General features: G+C 45.5%; 1 protein-coding gene across 1 annotated transcript; it reads right to left on the bottom strand.

Annotated features, from left to right (window-relative positions):
• Positions 1-16,344: 16,344 nt before the first annotated feature.
• LOC124012722 (endothelin-1-like) lies at positions 16,345-20,828 on the bottom strand. The gene is made up of 5 exons (XM_046326631.1): positions 20,613-20,828; positions 19,987-20,146; positions 19,730-19,879; positions 19,136-19,330; positions 16,345-17,408 (listed from the first exon to the last, which is right to left on the bottom strand). Exons 1-5 carry the CDS (start codon positions 20,671-20,673, stop codon positions 17,288-17,290), a joined length of 687 nt encoding a protein of 228 aa, XP_046182587.1. The 5' UTR covers positions 20,674-20,828; the 3' UTR covers positions 16,345-17,287.
• Positions 20,829-26,517: the final 5,689 nt, after the last annotated feature.

Genomic DNA, 26,517 nt, shown 5'->3' with positions numbered 1-26,517 from the left:
AACACTAGGGCCGACATCAGAGCACAGGGAACTTCACATCACCTCTGGTTTTGGTCTGTAGCCAGTCTCATACTTACCACAGAACACTAGGGCCGACATCAGAGCACAGGGAACTTCACCTCACCTCTGGTTTTGGTCTGTAGCCAGTCTCATACTTACCACAGAACACTAGGGCCGACATCAGAGCACAGGGAACTTCACCTCACCTCTGGTTTTGGTCTGTAGCCAGTCTCATACTTACCACAGAATACTAGGGCCGGCATCAGAGCACAGGGAACTTCACCTCACCTCTGGTTTTGGTCTGTAGCCAGTCTCATACTTACCACAGAACACTAGAGCCGACATCAGAGCACAGGGAACTTCACATCACCTCTGGTTTTGGTCTGTAGCCAGTCTCATACTTACCACAGAACACTAGGGCCGACATCAGAGCACAGGGAACTTCACCTCACCTCTGGTTTTGGTCTGTAGCCAGTCTCATACTTACCACAGAATACTACCTCTGGTTTTGGTCTGGTCTCATACTTACCACAGAACACTAGGGGCATCAGAGCACAGGGAACTTCACCTCACCTCTGGTTTTGGTCTGTAGCCAGTCTCATACTTACCACAGAACACTAGGGCCGACATCAGAGCACAGGGAACTTCACCTCACCTCTGGTTTTGGTCTGTAGCCAGTCTCATACTTACCACAGAACACTAGGGCCGACATCAGAGCACAGGGAACTTCACCTCACCTCTGGTTTTGGTCTGTAGCCAGTCTCATACTTACCACAGAACTTACCACAGAACACTAGGGCCGACATCAGAGCACAGGGAACTAGGGCCGACATCAGAGCACAGGGAACTTCACCTCACCTCTGGTTTTGGTCTGTAGCCAGTCTCATACTTACCACAGAACACTAGGGCCGACATCAGAGCACAGGGAACTTCACCTCACCTATGGTTTTGGCAAATGTAAGTCTGCACTGCACGGTCTTAACATTCTATGGCGTGACGCACCTGATCCAAAAATACGACTACCTGCAGCTAATTCCTCTGGTTGGGGCTTTGGGTGAGAGAAAGGCCAGGCAGGCGTAGCTCTTTCTGGATAACAGGCCTAGAGGCATTGATGAACTCTACAGAGGGTAAATCATTCCATCTTTAACTTTTCATGAGCAATACCTGTGGATATGTAGGCCTACATCTGTAAAACCAGCAGAGCATACATTTAAAGGGATACTGTACAATCAGGGGCGGTTTGCTGGACACAGATTAAAGGCCTAGGGCAGTGAATATATAAATATATATTTCCACACTATGAGGTTGTAATAATAATACTGTGATATCACCTCACCTCTGGTTTTGGGAACATTATGATAATTGTCACGCCTTGGTCATTGTATTTTGTGTTTTTGTTATATGTTTGGGTAGGCCAGGGTGTGACATGGGTTTATATGTTGTTTTTCGTATTGGGGTTTGTAGTATTTGGGATCGCGGCTGATTAGGGGTGTTGTATAGGCTTGGCTGCCTGAGGCGATTCTCAATCAGAGTCAGGTGATTCTCGTTGTCTCTGATTGGGAACCGTATTTAGGCAGCCTGAGTTTCGCTTTGTATTTGGTGGGTGATTGTTCCTGTCTTTGTGTAGTTTCACCAGATAGGCTGTAATAGGTTTCACGTTCCTGTCTCTGTGTAGTTTCACCAGATAGGCTGTAATAGGTTTCACGTTCCTGTCTCTGTGTAGTTTCACCAGATAGGCTGTAATAGGTTTCACGTTCCTGTCTCTGTGTAGTTTCACCAGATAGGCTGTCATTGGTTTCACGTTCCTGTCTCTGTGTAGTTTCACCAGATAGGCTGTCATTGGTTTCACAGATTAAAGGCCTAGGGCAGTGAATATATAAATATATATTTCCACACTATGTTGTAATTTCTGTGATATTGTGGATAATTGTTGGTGTCTCTGTGTAGTTTCACCAGATAGGCTGTATTAGGTTTCACGTTCCTGTCTCTGTGTAGTTTCACCAGATAGGCTGTATTAGGTTTCACGTTCCTGTCTCTGTGTAGTTTCACCAGATAGGCTGTATTAGGTTTCACGTTCCTGTCTCTGTGTAGTTTCACCAGATAGGCTGTATTAGGTTTCAGGCTGTTCCTGTCTCTGATAGGCTGTAGTTTCACCAGATAGGCTGTAATAGGTTTCACGTTCCTGTCTCTGTGTAGTTTCACCAGATAGGCTGTAATAGGTTTCACGTTCCTGTCTCTGTGTAGTTTCACCAGATAGGCTGTAATTAGGTTTCACGTTCCTGTCTTTGTGTAGTTTCACCAGATAGGCTGTAATAGGTTTCTCGTTCCGTTTGTTGTTTTTGTATTTAGTTATTTCATGTATCGTTTCGTTTTCTTCATTAAAGATCCTGAGTAACAAACACGCTGCATTTCGGTCCGACTCTCTTCCTTCAACAGACGAACGTCGTTACAATAATGCTCTTTTAGTGTAAGAGCAGTTTGAAATGACCCCCTGAATTGTTTTGGTGGGATGGAGCTTTGCCCTGCCTGGTGACATCACCAGGCAGTAAATTGCTTAATCGACCAATAAGAAAGAGTTCTAAAACTCTCTGCCAATAACAACTCATTTTCAGTTTTCCCCTCCCCACTTAGATCACTCCCAGACAGTCCTAGCAAAATTATTGCTTGAGAAATATATCTTTGCTAAGAAGCTATTTTGGTTTATTTTTATTTAAACCATTTTAATTTAAAGCAATCACAGCAAGATAATTATTACAAAGAAATGATTTGTTATTGGACTAAAAAGCGAGCTCAATGAAGAATCTCCATCAGAAATGGTTTTTATTCCATGACTTGGCTTAATCTGTGTCTGGGAAACCACCGTTCAAAGTACAGAGCAAGTGTTGGAACCCAAATTATTTTCAATTGTTTCAATCTGAACAGATCCATTAAAAAAAAATGTATTCCACTGTTCCAAACAAGCAAAATAAAGTTCTGAACCGGTTCAAACCCCCCAAAATAACCGTTTATATCAGCCTTTTCTGATATTTTTTAAACCTCTGAAATCACTTTTTTTTTTTTTTTTTTACATTTAGCTAGACATTAAATGATTTCACCAGTCAGTTTGGATAGAGCAGCGTGATTGACGGACATGTGTAGGCTGTGAAATCCGACTGAAGGAGGAGGCACACGTACACACACTGGCAAAGATTTTCAGCTGTCAGGCAGACAGTACTCCTGCGTTTCTGAGTGACAGAGTGAGGGCTTTACATGGGTGCTTTGTTGTGTTTTTTTCTGTTGTACTGGAAAAAAATACCTTGAACGTAAAATAACTTTATTAACCAGTTCCCATGCTTTTAAAATAACTTTATTAACCAGTTTCCATGCTTTTAAAATAACTTTATTAACCAGTTCCCATGCTTTTAAAATAATTCTGAAACTCCACTGCTCAGCGGTTGTTGTGCTCCTAGCGAGCGAGAGAGCGAGCGAGAGCGAGAGAGCGAGCGAGAGCGAGAGAGCGAGCGAGAGTGAGAGAGAGAGAGAGAAAGAGAGAGATTTAGCTAGGCCAGTCAGACAGCAGACAGGGAAGGATATAGGAGAGGAGGCTGAATGGGGGCAATGGGATTACTGCAACATGCAGACTGACTGAGTGCTGAATGATAGCTGTACAGATTCCCATAATCACGTCTGAGAAGCGTGTCATCACCCCGGGCCGGGCCCAGGTGCAGAGACAGTATTACATCAAATTGACTCAAAGCAGTGAAGCCGCCATGGCTTTTCCAGACAGGCTTCTCTCCAGTCCAGGGACATACATCCAAAATGGCACCCTATTCTCTATAGTGCACTATATACCAAGGACCCATAGTCAAAAGTAGTGCAGTATATAGGGAATAGGGTACCATTCGAGGCAGAGTGAGTCAGAGTATCAGTGAGGTTAGACCCGGTGGCCGAGCAGGGTTCAGGGTTTCGTGAGATCCGTTGGCACTGGCGGGTCTGGGAGTTGGATAACAGGGCGTGTGGAGGTAGGGAGCGGCAGGAGCAGGGCGGGTGAGGCAGGCGGTGGGACATCAGAGGTTAAGGCCAGCCCTCCCTGACGTATCTAGCACACAGTCCCATTGTTTGCTCGCAAATTCCTGTCGAGTCGAGGAGATTCCATGCAATGTAATGGACTATTATGTTAGAAGCCGGACCTATTCAAAAGCCTAATGAGTTACGCCAAAGATAATGTCTCTGGGGAGTCCCGTGCATAGAGGCATAACTCAGAGGCTGAGGACCATTGTTGCTCGGGCCCAACGGTCCCAACGGCCCCAGGCCTGTCCATGAGTTGTTAACCTTTTCAGCATCCAGGTACACAGGAACTAACTGCTAAACACCACAGCAGTGCTGCAGAAAGGATTAGTGGGTTAACACCGATGTCATACAAGGTCATCTTCTCTTTCTTTTGAAGAACAGATCCAGAGTTTTGGAACCTGAAACGGAAAAGCACAGAGACCCAAGGAGCCGTTTGTTGGGACGTTTCGGGATTTAAGGGGTTAAGGGCTTTTGGAGATGTGTAAATGGTGATAATACAATGCTTAGAACACAACCACCATCATTACTGTTGTCATTATCATCCTGCTGACCGCTGGAACCATAGACAATAACAGTTATCAAACATCCAATCAGTTCCTCTCTATTAAGTTCCTTTTGCCTTCTCAAAAGTGTATAAATATCAGCAGATTGATCTCCGATAAATCTCTTTCCTGCAGTCAACAGGAAATCCGTACAGAACATCATCATGGTGTTATTAAACTATGCGTGCATGAGAAAGTAAATGGAGAAAGTTCTTCTGAACAGGCCAGAGGCACAACGCTTGCTGTTGATTTGGTATTTGGCTAAATAGTCTGGTGAGGTAACGTAGACGTTCCTTCCGATTTGCATTGAGTGTCTCCAGAGCCTGTTGCAGCAGGCATCTGATGGACAGATGAAAGGGAGAGAGGAGAGGGAATAGTTTGGAAAAGAAAAACACTTTAAGAAATTAGAAAGAGAATTTTGATAATCTCTTTCAAGAGTGTCTATTTTTTTTTGTCACTCACCACAAATATAAGTTGTGTGAGGTGCATCACGTGTGCAAGGCTGAGATTTAAGTGGGAGGAGAAATCTGACAGTTTAAAGCAAAGCACTTTGGGGCCAATCCCAACCCGCGCCTAGATTGCTAAATCATATATAGGCCTTTCTCTTGCATTTCAAAGATGATGGAGAAAAAATGCACATTTTTTCTTTGTATTATCTTATACCAGATCTAATGTGTAGTTAATTTTTTCAATAGAAATAACACCATCCTCTGCGCACTGTAATTTATACTGGATAAGAGCTATTGATAAGAGCTATTGATAAAAGCTATTGATAGAGCTATTGATAAGAGCTACTGATAAGAGCTATTGATAAGAGCTATTAATAAGAGCTATTGATAAGAGCTATTAATAAGAGCTATTGATAAGAGCTATTGATAAGAGTTATTGATAAGAGCTATTGATAAAAGCTATTGATAGAGCTATTGATAAGAGCTATTGATAAGAGCTATTAATAAGAGCTATTGATAAGAGCTACTGATAAGAGCTATTGATAAGAGCTATTGATAAGAGCTACTGATAAGAGCTATTGATAAGAGCTACTGATAAGAGCTATTGATAAGAGCTATTGATAAGAGCTATTGATAAGAGCTATTGATAAGAGCTACTGATAAGAGCTATTGATAAGAGCTAGGTACATGAGTAATCCGTCTGATTGTGGCAATTTTCTGAATGAATTAAACCACTGTTTTCGTAATTTGGTGCGTAAAGGCTCTCCAACCCTGTTTTTTAATGATTCATAAATACTTTCCTAAACCTAAATAATTTACTAAATCATATTATTTTTAAGTCTACCAATTGGTGCTGAAAAGGAGACAAATATGCATACATTGAGATGGCTATCTTTAACTGATCCCCAATATTCTGAACCTGTTTAATCTATGTAGTCTAGTGAGTCTGTAGACAAAAATCTAATTTGAAGGTGCACTTAAGATAAATTTTTAAAGGAAGACTTAAGATAAATGTAACTGTAAAACCCAATTGAATGAGAGCGTGGGCAGGAAGGCATAGCCACAGGCCTGGGCAGAGCGTGTTATGTAACTGAATAAGGTAAGTCTGAACACCAAATACTGAGAGAAGTGTGGAGGACAGGCGTGGGCAGGAGAGGCATGGGCAGGAGAGGCGTGGGTAGGACAGGTGTGGGCAGGAGAGGCGTGGGTAGGACAGGCGTGGGCAGGAGAGGCGTGGGCAGGAGAGGCGTGGGCAGGAGAGGCATGGGCAGGAGAGGCGTGGGTAGGACAGGCGTGGGCAGGAGAGGCGTGGGCAGGAGAGGCGTGGGCAGGAGAGGCGTGGGTAGGACAGGTGTGGGCAGGAGAGGCGTGGGTAGGACAGGCGTGGGTAGGACAGGCGTGGGCAGGAGAGGCGTGGGTAGGACAGGTGTAGGACAGGCGTGGGTGGGACAGGTGAGCGGAGGACAGGCGTGGGCAGGAGGAGGCGTGGGCAGGACAGGAGGACAGGCGTGGGCAGGAGGCGTGGGAGGACAGGCGTGGGCAGGCGTGGGGAGAGGCGTGGGCAGGAGGAGGCGTGGGCAGGAGAGGCGTGGGTAGGGCGTGGGCAGGAGGCGTGGGTCGGACAGGTGACAGGCGGAGGACAGGCGTGGGCAGGAGAGGTGAGGCGTGGGAGGACAGGCATGGGTAGGACAGGTGAGCGGAGGACAGGCGTGGGCAGGAGAGGCGTGGGTAGGACAGGCGTGCAGGTAGGACAGGTGAGCGGAGGACAGGCGTGGGCAGGAGAGGCGACAGGCGTGGGCAGGGAGGCGTAGGGACAGGCGTAGGCGGAGGACAGGCGTGGGTGAGCATAGGACAGGCGTGGCGTGGGCGGACAAGGCGAGGCGTGGGCAGGAGGACAGGCGTGGGCAGGGAGGCGTGGGACAGGTGTAGGTAGGACAGGCGTGGTGTAGATGGGCAGGACAGGTCTGGGTAGGACAGGCATTAGTAGGACAAGTGTGGGTAGGACAGGCCTGGGCAGGACAGGCGAGCGGAGGACAGGCGTGGGTAGGAGAGGCGTGGGTAGGACAGGCGTGGGCAGGACAGGCGAGCGGAGGACAGGCGTGGGTAGGAGGAGGCGTGGGTAGGACAGGCGTGGGTAGGACAGGCGTAGGGGTGAGCGGAGGACAGGCGTGGGCAGGAGAGGGTAGGACAGATGTGGGTCGGACAAGCGAGCGGAGGACAGGCAGGTGGGTAGGACAGGCGTGGGTAGGACAGGACAGGCAAGTGTGGGTAGGACAGGCAGGACAGGCGGGGAGGACAGGCGTGGCGTAGGACAGGCGAGCGGAGGACAGGCGTGGGTAGGACAGGCATGGGTAGGATAGGACAGGCGTGTGTAGGACAGGCATGGGTAGGACAGGCGTGGGTAGGACAGGTGTAGGGGTAGGACAGGCGTGGGTAGGACAGGTGTGGGTAGGACAGATGTCGGTAGGACAGGCGTGGGTAGGACAGATGTCGGTAGGACAGGTGTAGGACCATTTGTAGGACAGTCATTTGAATCGGCCCTTTTCATCACAGTAATCGCTGCCTTGCAAAAGAAGCAGAAAGCACCTGATGTGCTGAAAATGTCATCGAAGAGTTGTCCTTTTCTGCACTCTAGGCTACGATAGGCTGGCATGTGTTCTTCATGGCATAAAAACTACAGTAAGTGAGAAGCCATAGAGCATGAACATGGTATTATTATTAAAGGAAGTATTACCCAATTAGCAAAGAAGATTAGACATCTTAATAGACTGTGACAGGTTCTGTTGAACCCTGAGTTTATCACACGACACAGACCACACAGGTCAAAGGCTTATGAGGATTATGTAGCAATGTTGTAACAGACATATACCTTACATGGAACCCGACATAAGTTACCTAAAGAACAGACATTGCATTCAGTGTCTCTTCTCCTGTGCGGCTTGAGGCCTGCAGAAAGTGTATATTTACAGAGCTGTTCCCTGACTGTCAATCAGCCAGTGAAATATAACACAGAACGTAGAGAATTCAGTCCCAGGGACCACTAACACACTGGCCACAACCACTGCCCTTATTGAGTTATACAGGACGAGAAGAAATCTAAGGCTGCGTTTCAAATGGAAAGATATTACCTACATAGTCCGCTACTTTTGACCAGAGCCCATAGGCACCCGTAGGATGGGTAACGCAGCTGCACAGCTATTTTCAGGTCTTTCTAGAGATGTTTGATTGGGTTCAAGTCCAGGGTCTGGCTGGGCCACTCAAGGATACTCAGAGACATCTCCCGAGGCCACTCCTGCATTGTCTTGGCTGTGTGCTTTGGAGTGTTGTCTTGTTGGAAGGTGAACCTTCGCCCCAATCTGAGGTCCTGAGAGCTCTGGAGCAGGTTTTCATCAAGGATCTCTGTACTCTGCTCAGTTCATCATTCCCTCAATCCTGACTAGTCTCCTAGTCCCTGCCGCTGAAAAACATCCCCACAGCATGATACTGACACCACCATGCTTCACTGTAGGGATGGTGCCATGTTTCCTCCAGATGTGACGCTTGGCATTCAGGCTAAAGAGTTCAATCTTGGTTTCATCAGACCAGATAATAAAAAATAAAAACATTTATTTCACCTTTATTTAACAAGGTACGCTTGTTGAGAACAAGTTATCAATTTCAACTGCGACCTGGCCAAGATAAAGCATAGCATAAACTTGTTTCTCATGGTCTGAGAGTCTTCAGGTAACTTTTGGCAAACTCCAAGCAGACTGTCATTTGTCCTTTACTGAGGAGTGGCTTCTGTCTGGCCACTTTACCATAAAGGCCTGATTGGTGGAGTGCTGCAGAGACAGTTGTTCTTATGGAAGGTTCTCCCATCTCCACAGAGTAACTATGGAGCTCTGTCAGAGTGACCATGGGTCCTTGGTCACCTCCCTGTCTAAGGCCCTTCTACCCGATTGTTCGGTTTGGCCAGGCTCTTTCCATTTAAAAATGTTGGAGGCCAGTGTGTTCTTGGGGACCTTCTATGCTGCAGAATTTGTTTGGTACCCTTGCCCAGATCTGTGCCTGTCTTGGAGCTCTACAGACAATTCCAGACAATTATTTTTTGCTCTGACATGCACTATCACCTGTGGGGCCTTACATAGACAGGCAGGTAGCCTAGTGGTAAGAGTGTTGTGCCAGTAACCAAAAGGTTGCTGGATCAAATCCCAGAGCTGACAAGATAAAATAAATCTGTCGTTCTACCCCTGAACAAGGTCAGTTAACCCACTGCTCCCTGGGTGATTAAGGCAGTGGTTGGGTTAGATGCAGAAGACACATTTCAGTTGAATGCATTCAGTTGTACTACTGACATCTAATCAATTGACTTTACCTCAAGCGTGATCAAACAGGATGCACCTGAGCTTAATTTCAAGTCCCATAGCAAAGGGTCTGAATACCGATGTAAATAAGGTGGTTTGTCTTTTTATAATGTCTAAGAACCTGTTTATGGGGTATCGGGGTACTGTGATGAGGGGAAAAAACGATGTCATCCATTTTAGAATAAGGCAAGGGAAGGGGTCTGAATACTTTCCGAATGCACTGTCTGTCTCAACAGACCCTCAGAGAGCGCGGGGAAGGTTGTGTCACTAAGGCGAGTGCTGCTGTTAGAGGATCCCTTCAGAGCGCGGGGAAGGTTGGGTCACTAAGGCGAGTGCTGCTGTTAGAGGATCGCTTCAGAGCGCGGGGAAGGTTGGGTCACTAAGGCGAGTGCTGCTGTTAGAGGATCGCTTCAGAGCGCGGGGAAGGTTGGGTCACTAAGGCGAGTGCTGCTGTTAGAGGATCGCTTCAGAGCGCGGGGAAGGTTGGGTCACTAAGGCGAGTGCTGCTGTTAGAGGATCGCTTCAGAGCGCGGGGAAGGTTGGGTCACTAAGGTGAGTGCTGCTGTTAGAGGAACGCTTCAGAGCGCGGGGAAGGTTGGGTCACTAAGGCGAGTGCTGCTGTTAGAGGATCGCTTCAGAGCGCGGGGAAGGTTGGGTCACTAAGGCGAGTGCTGCTGTTAGAGGATCGCTTCAGAGCGGGGAAGGTTGGGAAGGTTGGGTCACTAAGGGGAAGGTTGGGCTGCTGTTAGAGGATCGCTTCAGAGCGCGGGGAAGGTTGGGTCACTAAGGCGAGTGCTGCTGTTAGAGGATCGCTTCAGAGCGCGGGGAAGGTTGGGTCACTAAGGCGAGTGCTGCTGTTAGAGGATCGCTTCAGAGCGCGGGGAAGGTTGGGTCACTAAGGCGAGTGCTGCTGTTAGAGGATCGCTTCAGAGCGCGGGGAAGGTTGGGTCACTAAGGCGAGTGCTGCTGTTAGAGGATCGCTTCAGAGCGCGGGGAAGGTTGGGTCACTAAGGCGAGTGCTGCTGTTAGAGGATCGCTTCAGAGCGCGGGGAAGGTTGGGTCACTAAGGCGAGTGCTGCTGTTAGAGGATCGCTTCAGAGCGCGGGGAAGGTTGGGTCACTAAGGCGAGTGCTGCTGTTAGAGGATCGCTTCAGAGCGCGGGGAAGGTTGGGTCACTAAGGCGAGTGCTGCTGTTAGAGGATCGCTTCAGAGCGCGGGAAGGTTGGGTCACTAAGGCGAGTGCTGCTGTTAGAGGATCGCTTCAGAGCGCGGGGAAGGTTGGGTCACTAAGGCGAGTGCTGCTGTTAGAGGATCGCTTCAGAGCGCGGGGAAGGTTGGGTCACTAAGGCGAGTGCTGCTGTTAGAGGATCGCTTCAGAGCGCGGGGAAGGTTGGGTCACTAAGGCGAGTGCTGCTGTTAGAGGATCGCTTCAGAGCGCGGGGAAGGTTGGGTCACTAAGGCGAGTGCTGCTGTTAGAGGATCGCTTCAGAGCGCGGGGAAGGTTGGGTCACTAAGGCGAGTGCTGCTGTTAGAGGATCGCTTCAGAGCGCGGGGAAGGTTGGGTCACTAAGGCGAGTGCTGCTGTTAGAGGATCGCTTCAGAGCGCGGGGAAGGTTGGGTCACTAAGGCGAGTGCTGCTGTTAGAGGATCGCTTCAGAGCGCGGGGAAGGTTGGGTCACTAAGGCGAGTGCTGCTGTTAGAGGATCGCTTCAGAGCGCGGGGAAGGTTGGGTCACTAAGGCGAGTGCTGCTGTTAGAGGTTGGGATCGCTTCAGAGCGCGAGGCTGTCGGGAAGGTTGGGTCACTAAGGCGAGTGCTGCTGTTAGAGGATCGCTTCAGAGCGCGGGGAAGGTTGGGTCACTAAGGCGAGTGCTGCTGTTAGAGGATCGCTTCAGAGCGCGGGGAAGGTTGGGTCACTAAGGCGAGTGCTGCTGTTAGAGGATCGCTTCAGATTGACTCAGGCTGGTTGACATGTGTGAATTGCTGAGTTGAGTCACTTGTCGTATCAGAGAAAGCACAGTTTGTGTATTCCTATATCTCGATCGAAACGGAGAGAGGAAAGCACGTCTGACTACCAGAAATGGAGAGAGGAAAGCACGTCTGACTACCAGAAAGAGAGGAAAGCACGTCTGACTACCCGGAGAGAAATGGAGAAAGAGGAAAGCTGACGTCTGACTACCAGAAACGGAGAGGAAAAAGCATGTCTGACTACCAGAAACGGAGAGGAAAGCACGTCTGACTACCAGAAACGGAGAGGAAAGCAGAAATGTCTGACTACCAGAAATCTGACTACCAGAAACGGAGAGGAAAGCACGTCTGACTACCAGAAACGGAGAGGAAAGCATGTCTGACTACCAGAAATGGAGAGAGGAAAGCACAGAAATGGAGAGAGGAAAGCACGTCTGACTACCAGAAACGGAGAGGAAAGCACGTCTGACTACCAGAAACGGAGAGGAAAGCATGTCTGACTACCAGAAATGGAGAGAGGAAAGCACGTCTGACTACCAGAAACGGAGAGGAAATCACGTCTGACTACCAGAAACGGAGAGGAAAGCACGTCTGACTACCAGAAACGGAGAGGAAAGCACGTCTGACTACCAGAAACGGAGAGGAAAGCACGTCTGACTACCTGAAACGGAGAGGAAAGCACGTCTGACTACCAGAAACGGAGAGGAAACTCACGTCTGACTACCAGAAATGGAGAGAGGAAAGCACGTCTGACTACCCAGAAATGGAGAGGAAATCACGTCTGACTACCAGAAATGGAGAGAGGAAAGACGTCTGGAAAGAAATGGAGAGGAAACGTCTGACTACCCTGACTACCAAACGAGAGAAAGGAAAAGCACGTCTGACTACCAGAAACGGAGAGGAAAGCACGTCTGACTACCAGAAACGGAGAGGAAAGCACGTCTGACTACCAGAAACGGAGAGGAAAAGCACGTCTACCTGAAATCACGTCTGACTACCTGAAACGGAGAGGAAAGCACGTCTGACTACCAGAAACGGAGAGGAAATCACGTCTGACTACCAGAAACGGAGAGGAAAGCACGTCTGACTACCAGAAATGGAGAGGAAATCACGTCTGACTACCAGAAACGGAGAGAGGAAATCACGTCTGACTACCAGAAACGGAGAGGAAAGCACGTCTGACTACCAGAAACGGAGAGGAAAGCACGTCTGACTACCAGAAACGGAGAGGAAAGCACGTCTGACTACCAGAAACGGAGAGGAAATCACGTCTGACTACCAGAAACGGAGAGGAAAGCACGTCTGACTACCAGAAACGGAGACGTCTGACTACCAAATCGGAGAGGAAATCTGTCTGACTACCAGAAATGGAGAGGAAAGCACGTCTGACTACCTGAAACGGAGAGGAAAGCACGTCTGACTACCTGAAACGGAGAGGAAAGCACGTCTGACTACCAGAAATGATATATATATATATATAAATGATGGAGTAAACTAAGCAACATGTAACTTTTGTCCCACTTTTCACACAAGCGATTCTCCCTTGCAGCTGTTTGACAAATGACACAGTTTGCATTTGTTTGACACAATGATGGAAGGTTGAGGTTAACCTTATTATTCATATCACACTTTGGTATTCTTCCACACAATCACTTTTTAGTCGACATCGCACTTTCTCATTATCTCAGGTCTGCAAAAGTCTGACATGTGTCCCAAATGGCACAGTATTCCCTTTATAGTGGAAAGGGCGCTGGTCAAAAGTAGAGCACTATTTAGGGAATAGGGTGCCATAGGGCCTCTGGTCTAAAGTAGTGCACTATATAGGGAATAGGGTGCCATAGGGCTCTGGTCAAAAGAAGTGCACTATTTAGGGAGTAGGGTGCCATAGGGCCTCTGGTCTAAAGTAGTGCACTATATAGGGAATAGGGTGCCATAGGGCCTCTGGTCAAAAGTAGTGCACAATTTAGGGAGTAGGGTGCCATTTGGAACGTACCCGGGGGCTCAAAGGACTTCTGTTCATTCCTGTAATTTATGGATCGCATTATTCACTGGTGACTCGACGCAAGTGTGCATTCCAAATGGCACCCTATTCCCTATATAGTGCACTACTTTTGACCAAGGCCTTGTCAAAAGTAGTGCACTACATAGGGAATACGGTGGCATTCGGGATGCATCCCTAGTCTTTAAAGACTGCCTGTGGTTTGCATTTCCTGGCTATTTTGTTAACAGTAGAGGTGAGCGGTGAAGAGGAGTTCATTTTAAAACAGGTTGGTGAAGATAGATCCCATTCCCACTGCTGCCGCTTCTCTATGTTCCTTCACGATTCAGAAATAAACAGAGAGACGAGGTGAAAGGTCACCGATCTGAGATCAGTGGTTGTAAAGGATTATTCAGGAATCTAATTTGATTACAAACCATTTTGATCCATATCTACACAATATCTACAACATATCTACAGCATATCTACACAATATCTACAACATATCTACAGCTGCTGTTTAGATCAATTCAATTCAATTTAATTCAAGGGCTTTATTGGCATGGGAAACATGTGTTAACATTGCCAAAGCAAGTGAGGTAGACAACATACAAAGTGAATATATAAGGTGAAAAACAACAAAAATGAACAGTAAACATTACACATACAGAAGTTTCAAAACAGTAAAGACATTACAAATGTCATATTTTATATATATATATATATATATAAATACAATATATATACAATGTACGAATAGTTAAAGGACACAAGATAAAATAAATAAGCATAAATATGGGTTGTATTTACAATGGTGTTTGTTCTTCACTGGTTGCCCTTTTCTCGTGGCAACAGGTCACAAATCTTGCTGCTGTGATGGCACACTGTGGAATTTCACCCAAAAGATATGGGAGTTTTTCAAAATTGGATTTGTTTTCGAATTCTTTGTGGATCTGTGTGATCTGGGGAAAATATGTATCTCTAATATGGTCATACATTGGGCAGGAGGTTAGGAAGTGCAGCTCAGTTTCCACCTCATTTTGTGGGCAGTGAGCACATAGCCTGTCTTCTCTTGAGAGCCATGTCTGCCTACGGCGGCCTTTCTCAATAGCAAGGCTATGCTCACTGAGTCTGTACATAGTCAAAGCTTTCCTTAATTTTGGGTCAGTCACAGTGGTCAGGTATTCTGCCGCTGTGTACTCTCTGTGTAGGGCCAAATAGCATTCTAGTTTGCTCTGTTTTTTTGTTAATTCTTTCCAATGTGTTAAGTAATTATCTTTTTGTTTTCTCATGATTTGGTTGGGTCTAATTGTGCTGTTGTCCTGGGGCTCTGTAGGGTGTGTTTGTGTTTGTGAACAGAGCCCCAGGACCAGCTTGCTTAGGGGACTCTTCTCCAGGTTCATCTCTCTGTCGGTGATGGCTTTGTTATGGAAGGTTTGTGAATCGTTTCCTTTTAGGTGGTTGTAGAATTTAATGGCTCTTTTCTGGATTTTGATAATTAGTGGGTATCGGCCTAATTCTGCTCTGCATGCATTATTTGGTGTTTTACGTTGTACGGAGGATATTTTTGCAGAATTCTGCATGCAGAGTCTCAATTTGGTGTTTGTCCCATTTTGTGAAGTCTTGGTTGGTGAGCGGACCCCAGACCTCACAACCATAAAGGGCAATGGGCTCTATGACTGATTCTAGTATTTTTAGCCAAATCCTAATTGGTATGTTGAAATGTATGTTTCTTTTGATGGCATAGAATGCCCTTCTTGCCTTGTCTCTCAGATCGTTCACAGATCACTCCATCCGTTGTGACATCATCACTTCCAACTGTTTATTTTATTTTATTTATTTTACCTTTATTTTACCTTTATTTTACCTTTATTTTACCTTTATTTTACCTTTATTTTACCTTTATTTAACCAGGCAAGTCAGTTAATTAAGAACATATTCTTATTTTCAATGGGAACAGTGGGTTAACTGGTCTGGGAACAGTGGGTTAACTGGTCTGGGAACAGTGGGTTAACTGGTCTGGGAACAGTGGGTTAACTGGTCTAGGAACAGTGGGTTAACTGGTCTAGGAACAGTGGGTTAACTGGTCTAGGAACAGTGGGTTAACTGGTCTGGGAACAGTGGGTTAACTGGTCTGGGAACAGTGGGTTAACTGGTCTGGGAACAGTGGGTTAACTGGTCTGGGAACAGTGGGTTAACTGGTCTGGGAACAGTGGGTTAACTGGTCTGGGAACAGTGGGTTAACTGGTCTGGGAACAGTGGGTTAACTGGTCTAGGAACAGTGGGTTAACTGGTAGGGGTTAACTGGTCTAGGAACAGTGGGTTAACTGGTCTAGGAACAGTGGGTTAACTGGTCTAGGAACAGTGGGTTAACTGGTCTAGGAACAGTGGGTTAACTGCCTGTACAGGAGCAGAACGACAGACCTCGTCAGCTCGGGGGTTTGAACTCGCAACCTTCTGGTTACTAGTCCAACGCTCTAACCAACGCTCTAACCACTAGGCTACGCTGCCGCCCCCTGTCATTTTTGAGCTGAAATCATTAAACTTTTGATGCAAATAATTCCACTTACAAACTTTGTGTTTTTGTGTGCAAACAAATTGCCCTTCGGGGACAGAAAAGATCTATCAATATGAATGAATTGAATTGAAGTGAGTTGAAATATAATGTTTGTGAGTGTGTAAAGTCATTTTAAATAAGTGTGACAATTTATTTCCCTAAGTTTTGATAAAACTATCTTGGCGACAAAATGATTTCACAGAAATGACATACAACATATTATCATATCATGGGCCAATATGACTATAAATTAATGCAATAAATTAGACAGAGGGACAGAACAATGTCCATTAAATATATAGTGATTAATTATTATACAATGTGTATTACATTTATAGTGATTCATTATTATACAGTGTGTATTACATATATAGTGATTAATTATTATACAATGTGTATAAAATGTGTATAAATATATAATAATTAATTATTATACAATGTGTATTACATTTATAGTGATTCATTATTATACAATGTGTATAAATATATAATAATTAATTATTATACAATGTGTATTACATTTATAGTGATTCATTATTATACAATGTGTATTAAATATATAGTGATTCAATATTATACAATGTGTATAGAGAAATCTCAGAGACACAGAGACAGAAATCAATATTAGCAGAAAACTCCCAAGTTCTAATTAATCATTTGGAAAGGTTAGGTCTGTCAAAGGTGAGAAACCTCAGTCAAACTATGACAATACCTGGAATCAATCTGTTGAGTTACTTATGCCGGGCCATAGAGTCAATTCAACAAGTCTATGAGATTGTGATCGTCTTTGAATCCAACATGTTCTTGAAAAGAGCAGACACAAGAGCTTTGGACAGGCTAGCAGCAACTTCTGACGCCGTTGTGTGAAGTAGCCCGGTGTCTCAAACCCAGTGACAGTCAAAGGAATGTAGAGATTCAAGTTTCAGTCATTCAAGTCATCAGATATGATCTGAAGCTCTGTTTGAAGGGTGCAGTTGAAGTCCAAAGGGTGTGTCCACAGACAGTACATGGGAGGACCATCAAGTGTCCATCCTTGTCTTCAGGATGTGGTGTCAGTAACGTTGACACCTGTTCCTCTGAGTTCTCCTGCTTGTATCTCCGACCGTCTGCATCTCACTGATGAAGAGGGACACGTTCAGTGGAGAGACTGGACGCGGCACCCACCAGCACAGTCATTCATCCCCTTTCATGACGCACACCATTGAGCCAACATGGGGGTCCAGTGGCAGGCTTCCTGTGGAGAATCCAATGCATCTCCAGGGACCACAGCATACGAGTCCCCAATGGCAGGTGGATAGAAAGAGATGGACGGATCTCTACCCTCTGTGAGTGTGACAGAGTATGTGGACATCTCCCACAAGGTGCGCCTGTGTATCCTCATCTCTCTCCTCATCTCTCTTCTCATCTCCCTTCTCTTGGCTTGTGTCGTTGTTTCACCATCCACTTCTCCAGCAGCAGGCAAGCTTTGACTGTGGCCCTTAGAGCTGAGGGGCCAACTGCTTTGTGGTCTCTGTGTTTCACCCTGGAGAAAAAGAGGAGAGACCTGTTATACATCAATAATCAGACTCAAACAACTGTATTTATCCTCTCAGGGGCTAATATTAATTATGACAGTGTAATTCAGGTAATGTTGATTGTGATTTGCATTGACGTCAATCAGTTGTCAACATCCTAACTAACTAAAACCACAAGGTTGGCCTAACCTGTCATGGTGCAGTCAAACAGACTTGCTCAGCCATTTACCTTATATGTTTCCATGTTATTAATGTGTCTAACAGAGCAGACTGACAGGGGTTATGTTTCTAACAGAGCAGACTGACAGGGGTTATGTTTCTAACAGAGCAGACTGACAGGGGTTATGTTTCTAACAGAGCAGACTGACAAGGGTTATGTTTCTAACAGAGCAGACTGACAGGGGTTATGCTTCTAACAGAGCAGACTGACAGGGGTGATGTTTCTAACAGAGCAGACTGACAGGGGTTATGTTTCTAACAGAGCAGACTGACAGGGGTTATGTTTCTAACAGAGCAGACTGACAGGGGTGATGTTTCTAACAGAGCAGACTGACAGGGGTTATGCTTCTAACAGAGCAGACTGTCAGGGGTTATGTTTCTAACAGAGCAGACTGACAGGGGTTATGTTTCTAACAGAGCAGACTGACAGGGGTTATATTTCTAACAGAGCAGACTGACAGGGGTTATGTTTCTAACAGAGCAGACTGACAGGGGTTATGTTTCTAACAGACCAGACTGACAGGGGTTATATTTCTAACAGAGCAGACTGACAGGGGTTATGTTTCTAACAGAGCAGACTGAAAGGGGTTATGTTTCTAACAGAGCAGACTGACAGGGGTGATGTTTCTAACAGAGCAGACTGACAGGGGTTATGCTTCTAACAGAGCAGACTGTCGGGGGTTATGTTTCTAACAGAGCAGACTGACAGGGGTTATGTTTCTAACAGAGCAGACTGACAGGGGTTATGTTTCTAACATAGCAGACTGACAGGGGTTATGTTTCTAACAGAGCAGACTGACAGGGGTTATGTTTCTAACAGAGCAGACTGACAGGGGTTATGTTTCTAACATAGCAGACTGACAGGGGTTATGTTTGTAACATAGCAGACTGACGGGGTTATGTTTCTAACAGAGCAGACTGACAGCGGTTATGTTTCTAACATAGCAGACTGACAGGGGTTATGTTTCTAACAGAGCAGACTGACAGGGGTTATGTTTCTAACAGAGCAGACTGACAGGGGTGATGTTTCTAACATAGCAGACTGACAGGGGTGATGTTTCTAACATAGCAGACTGACAGGGGTGATGTTTCTAACAGAGCAGACTGACAGAACAGTCTCTGAGAGCAGTTATACATGAAAGGAGATGTGACAGAACAGTCTCTGAGAGCTGTTATATGTTAAAGGAGATGTGACAGAACAGTCTCTGAGAGCTGTTATATGTTAAAGGAGATGTGACAGAACAGTCTCTGAGAGCTGTTATATGTTAAAGGAGATGTGACAGAACAGTCTCTGAGAGCTGTTATATGTTAAAGGAGATGTGACAGAACAGTCTCTGAGAGCTGTTATATGTTAAAGGAGATGTGACAGAACAGTCTCTGAGAGCGTTATACATGTCTTGGTAGTCTGAGTCTGGGTGTGTAAATTCCATATCACATCTCTCACATAAAGAAAAGATACTAAGAAGATGTTTGTTTCTTTGTTTATTTTCAGTCTAAGCAGAGTGGTTTCTCTTACCTTTGAATCCTAGACGTTTTGGCTGCCAGCTTGAGTTTGCACTGCCGCCTCCAAGCATACTCAGCAAGGGTGGGACTGATCACGGACGCTGGCACGGGACGGATCACGGTGTCTGGCACGGGACGGATCACGGTGTCTGGCACGCGACGGATCACTGTGTCTGACGCCGGACGGATCACTGCTGCTGTCCGGTATCTAAAGAAAGAAAGAGCGAACGTGTACAACACATGAGCATTGAGTCCACTTTCCATGAATCCTTATGGTTTCGCAACATTTAAGGGAGAAAATAACACGACAACGTGTTCACACAGGTTACGGTGATTTGCGTTGTTGGCAGCAGCTCAAATGAGAATCGAACTGAATAGATCACCAAGGTAAATAGAGAAGTATATTTGAAATAATGCTACCAAACACAAAATGTGATGTATTTATCGTAATGTGTACAGGCTACAATTTTCCAACATCCACGTTGCAGTAATGGAATGGAACAAGCGTAATTACCCCCAAATAGCAGGCTAATGCCATTATGCAAATAGCTTCTGACAAGTTAGAACTAAATAAAGTGGTGTGTTAATATTTTTCAACGTGTTATACCTGAGGTGATTTTCCAGCTGACAGAATCTTATACACGTGCCGTCATCTTCGCTGACGCACTTACACCGAGGGTCCTGTTGGGAGACCTCGGGATCCTTGATTGCGCGCTTCTTTCTAGATGCGTTGCCCAGTCCGTAGGAAACCACGCGCCTAAATACATGAACGAAATCATTAGCCAACTGTAACCAAGCCAGCCAGTTACATTACATGGAATTAATAGATTAGAACCGATAGAATCGGTTGGAAAAGTGACGTACTCAGGCGTGTTGACCCATATGATGTCCAGATGACAGAAGTAAACGCACTCCTTGTCTAGGAACGTTGCGCAGGAGCATCGCTTGTTCCTGATGTGGCGCACTGGCACCGGGGAGGCTGGGGTGGCTACCGCTGTTTCTTTTCCCATAGGGGCAGATGTAACTGTGAAGGAGAAAGTATCATGGCATGTTAATTATAACCAATATTGAATCTTTGACAGATATTGTCATATGCATATAATGTTATGACGGGATACTTGGAATGCCAATGGCTTTCTGCAGTAACCTAGCCACCTGTTTGCACAGTCAAATGGCTAAAACGCAGTGCTTATAAGTTAAAACGCGGTGCTTACAACCTAATCCGTTTCTTCATAATGTTCTCACATATAATATTATAACAATATCACAACAATTAATAATCAAATAGGTAACTTAAATGACTTCACAGGGGATTCGAGTATTTAGGAGTATTATTTATTGTTATATTATTATATTGTTCATTATCTACTATTATCTTATTATACGTACACTGATTTGACCGTTTATGTTGAAAGAAATACTGAAACACACATCTATAGCCTATTCAAGAGTTAGGCTAACAAAACATGAGTCTCTTTGCAAGATCTTACCTGTTTGTAAAATTCCAGAGTACACAATTGACAATACGGAGAAAAATATTCTTAAATCCATCTTGATATTTCTTCAGTCCAGAAAGAATAACCTTTTCACAAAATGGAATATTCCTTGGTCAAGGAAAAAGTTCCAAAAAGCGACACAGTGGCAACTGCGTAAGTTTGGATACAAGTTACCTCTTTACGAAGGAGCTCAAAAGCATACCACTTGCACTGTTCTGTCAGTGGCTCCACGTCTGTCTTCTGTACTTTATATACTAAGCACTCACCTCCTCCCTCCCTCTCCCCTTCAGTCGCGTGTAAACAAGTTGGTCCTTTGGCTTATTCATAGACAATGCTGTTTGTTAATATTCACCGACAAGCAACGTGCAAACCAAGATAAGAACTTAGAAATTCCTCGATTCCGAGGGAGGGATGGAGACACCGGTTGGCGGGCGACGGCGCAAGCCAAGTTCTGAATGGGGAACCAAAGAGGTAAATGCGCTGCTGGGACACTAGATGGAGATAAAGTATCGATAGATGAGCTTGACATCGCTAGTCCTCGAGAGATCATCTACAATTATTTTAAATGTTAACCACAGACGTTAAATTCTGACTTACTTGACTATAATGAGTATATATATCATTCAATATACATATAATAGCTATATTTAGTTGTGATTAACTGTATAATTCGAACTAAAGTATATCTTGAAGACATCCAACATCAAGGGAATATATGTCATTGCAACAAGAGCCAACTCGATGCAATTTATTTGAATTAGTCCTACGGTAGACTATTACGCAGGCATTGCGGACTACAATGGTGGTTATGGCACTTCAAATGTTACCTATGATAGATGTTTTAGCCAGAATGGCGCAGAGTGCATTTTCCCTCTGCCAAACTAAAGATGGTACCCTGTGTCTATAGAGACAGCCAAGTTATCTTTCCCCATTGTGTATTTATTCCTCGTGTTATTATGTTTATATTATTGATGTTTTATTCTCTCTGCATTGTTGGTAAGGGCCCCTAAGTAAGCATTTCACTGTTGGTCTACACCAGTGGTGTAAAGTACTTAAACATACTTTGAAGTACTACTTAAGTAGTTTATAGGGTGGGTATCTGTACTTTACTATTTATATTTTTGACAAATTTTAGTTTCACTACACTACATTACATACACACTACATACTTTTATATCCATACATTTTCCTTGACACCCAAAAGTTACATTTTGAATGCTTAGCAGGACAGGAAAATGGTCTAATTCACGCACTTATCAAGAGAACATCCCTGGCCATCACTACTGCCTCTGGTCTGGTGGACTCACTAAACAGAGAACATCCCTGGTCATCACTACTGCCTCTGGTCTGGTGGACTCACTAAACAGAGAACATCCCTGGTCATCACTACTGCCTCTGGTCTGGTGGACTCACTAAACAGAGAACATCCCTGGTCATCACTACTGCCTCTGGTCTGGTGGACTCACTAAACAGAGAACATCCCTGGCCATCACTACTGCCTCTGGTCTGGTGGACTCACTAAACAGAGAACATCCCTGGTCATCACTACTGCCTCTGGTCTGGTGGACTCACTAAACAGAGAACATCCCTGGTCATCACTACTGCCTCTGGTCTGGTGGACTCACTAAACAGAGAACATCCCTGGTCATCACTACTGCCTCTGGTCTGGTGGACTCACTAAACAGAGAACATCCCTGGTCATCACTACTGCCTCTGGTCTGGTGGACTCACTAAACAGAGAACATCCCTGGTCATCACTACTGCCTCTGGTCTGGTGGACTCACTAAACAGAGAACATCCCTGGTCATCACTACTGCCTCTGGTCTGGTGGACTCACTAAACAGAGAACATCCCTGGTCATCACTACTGCCTCTGGTCTGGTGGACTCACTAAACAGAGAACATCCCTGGTCATCACTACTGCCTCTGGTCTGGTGGACTCACTAAACAGAGAACATCCCTGGTCATCACTACTGCCTCTGGTCTGGTGGACTCACTAAACAGAGAACATCCCTGGTCATCACTACTGCTTCTGGTCTGCTATTTTCAGGTATCTCCAGAGATGTTCGATCGAGTTCAAGTCCGGGCTCTGGCTGGGCCACTCAAGGACATTCAGAGACTTGTCCTGAAGCCACTCCTGCGTTGTCTTGGCTGTGTGCTTACTGTTGTTGTCCTGATGGAAGGTGAACCTTCACCCCAGTCTGAGGTCCTGAGTGCTCTGGAGCATGTTTTCATCAAGAATCTCTCTGTACTTTGCTCCGTTCATCTTTCCCTCGATCCTGACTAGTCTCCCAATCCCTGCCACTGAAAAACATCCCCACAGCATGAGGCTGCCACCACCATGCTTCACCATAGGGATGGTGCCAGGCTTCCTCCAGAAGAGAAGCTTGTAGAAACATCTTAAGGATGATCGATGGAAACAGGATGCACCTGAGCTCAATTTCGAGTCTCATAGCAAAGTTTATTTTCTTTTTTAATACATTTTCAAAAATGTCTAAAAACCTGTTTTCACTTTCTCATTATTGGGTATTGTGTGTAGATTGATGAGGGGATAAACATATTTAATACATATTAGAATAAGGCTGTAATGTAACAAAATGTGGAAAAAGTCAAGGGGTCTGAATACTTTCCAAATGCACTGTAGGTACCATTGACTTGCATTGGATTTGTGCCACAAATGTTAAAACGTTAGACCACAAATAGTGCTCTTGTAGGGGATACCAGGGTAACACATGTAACACAATTATATATTTTTTGTCAATTTCTCAGAGATTGTTTGAGCTTCTACATTCAAAATGTGATAGGAACAACTTCTATTCTGTCTGTTATAACTTGGTATTGGTATTATCTCTTTACATCCAACAGACAACGTGTCACTTTGTCTCAATTTAAACCACAATTTAAACCACCTCCTGGGTCAGTTGTAACAGGGCTTGGGGTGTAATGTTACCCCACCTCCTGGGTCAGTTGTAACAGGGCTTGTGGTGTAATGTTATCCCACCTCCTGGGTTAGTTGTAACAGGGCTTGGGGTGAAACTTTACCCCACCTCCTGGGTCAGTTGTAACAGGGCTTGGGGTGTAATGTTATCCTACCTCCTGGGTCAGTTGTAACAGGGCTTGGGGTCAAACATTACCCCACCTCCTGGGTCAGTTGTAACAGGGCTTGGGGTGTAATGTTATCCCACCTCCTGGGTCAGTTGTAACAGGGCTTGGGGTGAAACTTACCCCACCTCCTGGGTCAGTTATAACAGGGCTTGGGGTGTAATGTTATTCCACCTCCTGGGTCAGTTGTAATAAGGCTTGGGGTGTAATGTTATCCCACCTCCTTGGTCAGTTGTAACAGGGCTTGGGGTGAAACTATACCCCACCTCCTGGGTCAGTTGTAACAGGGCTTGGGGTGTAATGTTATTCCACCTCCTGGGTCAGTTGTAACAGGGCTTGGGGTGTAATGTTATTCCACCTCCTGGGTCAGTTGTAACAGGGCTTGAGGTGTAATGTTACCCCACCTCCTGGGTCAGTTATAACAGAGCTTGGGGTGTAATGTTATTCCACCTCCTGGGTCAGTTGTAACAGGGCTTGGGGTGTAATGTTACCCCACCTCCTGGGTCAACTGTAACAGGGCTTGGGGTGAAATGTTATCCCACCTCCTGGGTCAGTTGTAACAGGGCTTGGGGTGTAATGTTACCCCACCTCCTGGGTCAGTTGTAACAGGGCTTGGGGTGTAATGTTACCCCACCTCCTGGGTCAACTGTAACAGGGCTTGAAAGAATGTTTCAATCATAACATGCAACTAGATATTGAAAGTCTTTATTGAGAACATTTTGTTCGGAAATAGTCATACGCTTTGTGAATCTCATTACAAAGAAGGTGATGACATCACAAAAACATTACTTTCTTACCTCAAAATCAGATTTTTTGTCAATCAAACCTGCAGAGTCGATCACAGGGTTTTGTTTCTTCACATGAGGGTTGAGGACTAAACTGAGCATGTGCACAACGAGACATAATTTGAGCTTGTTCCTGATTGGCAGATATCGAGTGTTCCAACTGTCCCGTGTTATATCCATCCCCAGTCTTCCCTAGTCTATTTGGCCGGAGATCGAGATGCACATTGGCTTAATGATGGTCTTCCATGTGGTGGGAACTGGGGGGGTACAAAGTGGTACAACCTCAAGTAAAACATCCTGAAACAGCTCTGACAGGCCTAATCAAGTGTTTGGTTTTACATTTTCCATTGGCCAGGAAACAGATGGGTTAAATTCCAAATGGCACCCTATTCCCTTTAAGGTGCACTACGTTTGACCAGGGCCAATAGATGTAAAGGGAATAGGATACCGTTTGAGACACGACGCCTTGTGTTCCTGGCTGCAGGACATCAGCCTGTGATGGAGGGACCAGAGCCTGTTCCCTATTCATCAGAGCCTTATGAAGCAGCTTCATAGCCGACATCCCTATAGTCATCGCCTCAAAGGGCCTTGGCTGGAGCTAGCATAACGCCACAAAGCATAACACCACAAAGCTGCTTTGGTGTTGCATACTCCCCCCCCCCTTTCTCTCTCATGTACTCTTCTCTGTCTGTCTCTCTCTTCCTGTCCATCTGTCCCTTTCTGTCTGTCTCTCTATCTGTCTCTCTCTCTCCCGCTCTTTCTGTCTGTCCGTCTGTCTCTCTATCTCTCTGTCTGTCTCTCACTACCGCTCTGTCTGTCTCTCACTACCGCTCTGTCTGTCTGTCTCTCTCTCTGCCTCTGTCGTTCTGTCTCTGATTTGCTGGGTATTTTAGCTATAGCAACATCCTCTCACCTGCTCCACTATGCCCAGGACATCAGCATTGAGGGCGGTCATCCTCTAGGCGTCTCTGTTGCCTCACCCCAGGATCCTCTAGTCCCGAGACCCCAACAAAACTGAGTAACAGACAGAGCCAGACTCCCTCTCTCTGGCCATGACAGGCTGATGATTCACTTCTGCATCCCAAATGACGCCCTATTCTCAATATAGTGCGCTACTGTTGACCAGAGCCCCAAAGTAGTGCACTATGCAGGGAATAGGGTGCCATTTGGGATGCAACCAATCTACTGGGGTAATGAGGAGTTTTACTGTAATCCCATTGAGATGAGCACAAAGTTCCTTCCCTCTCTGGTCTGGTTTTGTATTTGTATTTATTATGGATCCCAATTAGCTGCTGCCAAGGCAGCAACTACTCTTCCTGGGGTCCGGGCAAAATTAAGGCAGTTTATACAATTTTAAAAACATTACAATACATTCATTACAGAATTCACAACACACTAAGAGTGTGCCCTCAGGCCCATACTCCACTACCACGTATCTACAACGCAAAATCCATGTATACATGTGTATATAGTGCGTATGTTATCATGTGTGTGTATGAATGTGTCTGTGTTTGTGTTACTTCACAGTCCATGCTGTTCCATAAGGTGTATTTTACCTACTTTTTAACATCTGATTCTACTGCTGCATCAGTTATCTGATGTGGAATGGAGTTTCATGTAGTCATGGCTCTATGTAGTACTGTGAGCCTCCCATAGTCTGTTCTGGACTTGGGGACTGTGAAGAGACGTCTGGTGGTATGTCTTGTGGGGTATGCATGGGTGTCCGAGCTGTGTGCCAGTAGTTTAGACAGACAGCTTGGTGCTCTCGACATGTCAATACCTCTCACAAAAACAAGTAATGAGGAAGTCAATCGCTCTTCCACTTTGAGCCATGAGAGATTGACATGCATGCCATTAATGTTATCTCACTGTGTACTGTTCTGAGCCAACTACAATTTTCCCAAGTCCCTCTTTGTGGCACCTGACCACACTACTGAACAGTAGTCCAGGTGTGACAAAACCAGGGCCTTGTTGATAGTGTTGTTAAGAAGGCAGAGCAGCGCTTTATTATGG

The sequence above is a fragment of the Oncorhynchus gorbuscha genome, linkage group LG24 (genome assembly GCF_021184085.1).
Source record: "Oncorhynchus gorbuscha isolate QuinsamMale2020 ecotype Even-year linkage group LG24, OgorEven_v1.0, whole genome shotgun sequence".
NCBI lineage: Eukaryota > Metazoa > Chordata > Actinopteri > Salmoniformes > Salmonidae > Oncorhynchus > Oncorhynchus gorbuscha.
The sequence above is the reverse complement of the archived record's forward strand: the minus strand, read 5'-3'. Positions and strand labels throughout refer to the sequence as shown.

What these genes read in the sequence shown, in the direction of transcription:
- LOC124012722 (XM_046326631.1), bottom strand. Translation starts at nt 20,673, where the DNA reads ATGGATTTAAGAATATTTTTCTCCGTATTGTCAATTGTGTACTCTGGA. An exon ending in ATATGGGTCAACACGCCTGA is followed by an intron (nt 19,880 to 19,986) that starts GTACGTCACTTT and finishes TCATGTATTTAG; the next exon opens with GCGCGTGGTTTCCTACGGAC. An exon ending in CAGCTGGAAAATCACCTCAG is followed by an intron (nt 19,331 to 19,729) that starts GTATAACACGTT and finishes TTCTTTCTTTAG; the next exon opens with ATACCGGACAGCAGCAGTGA.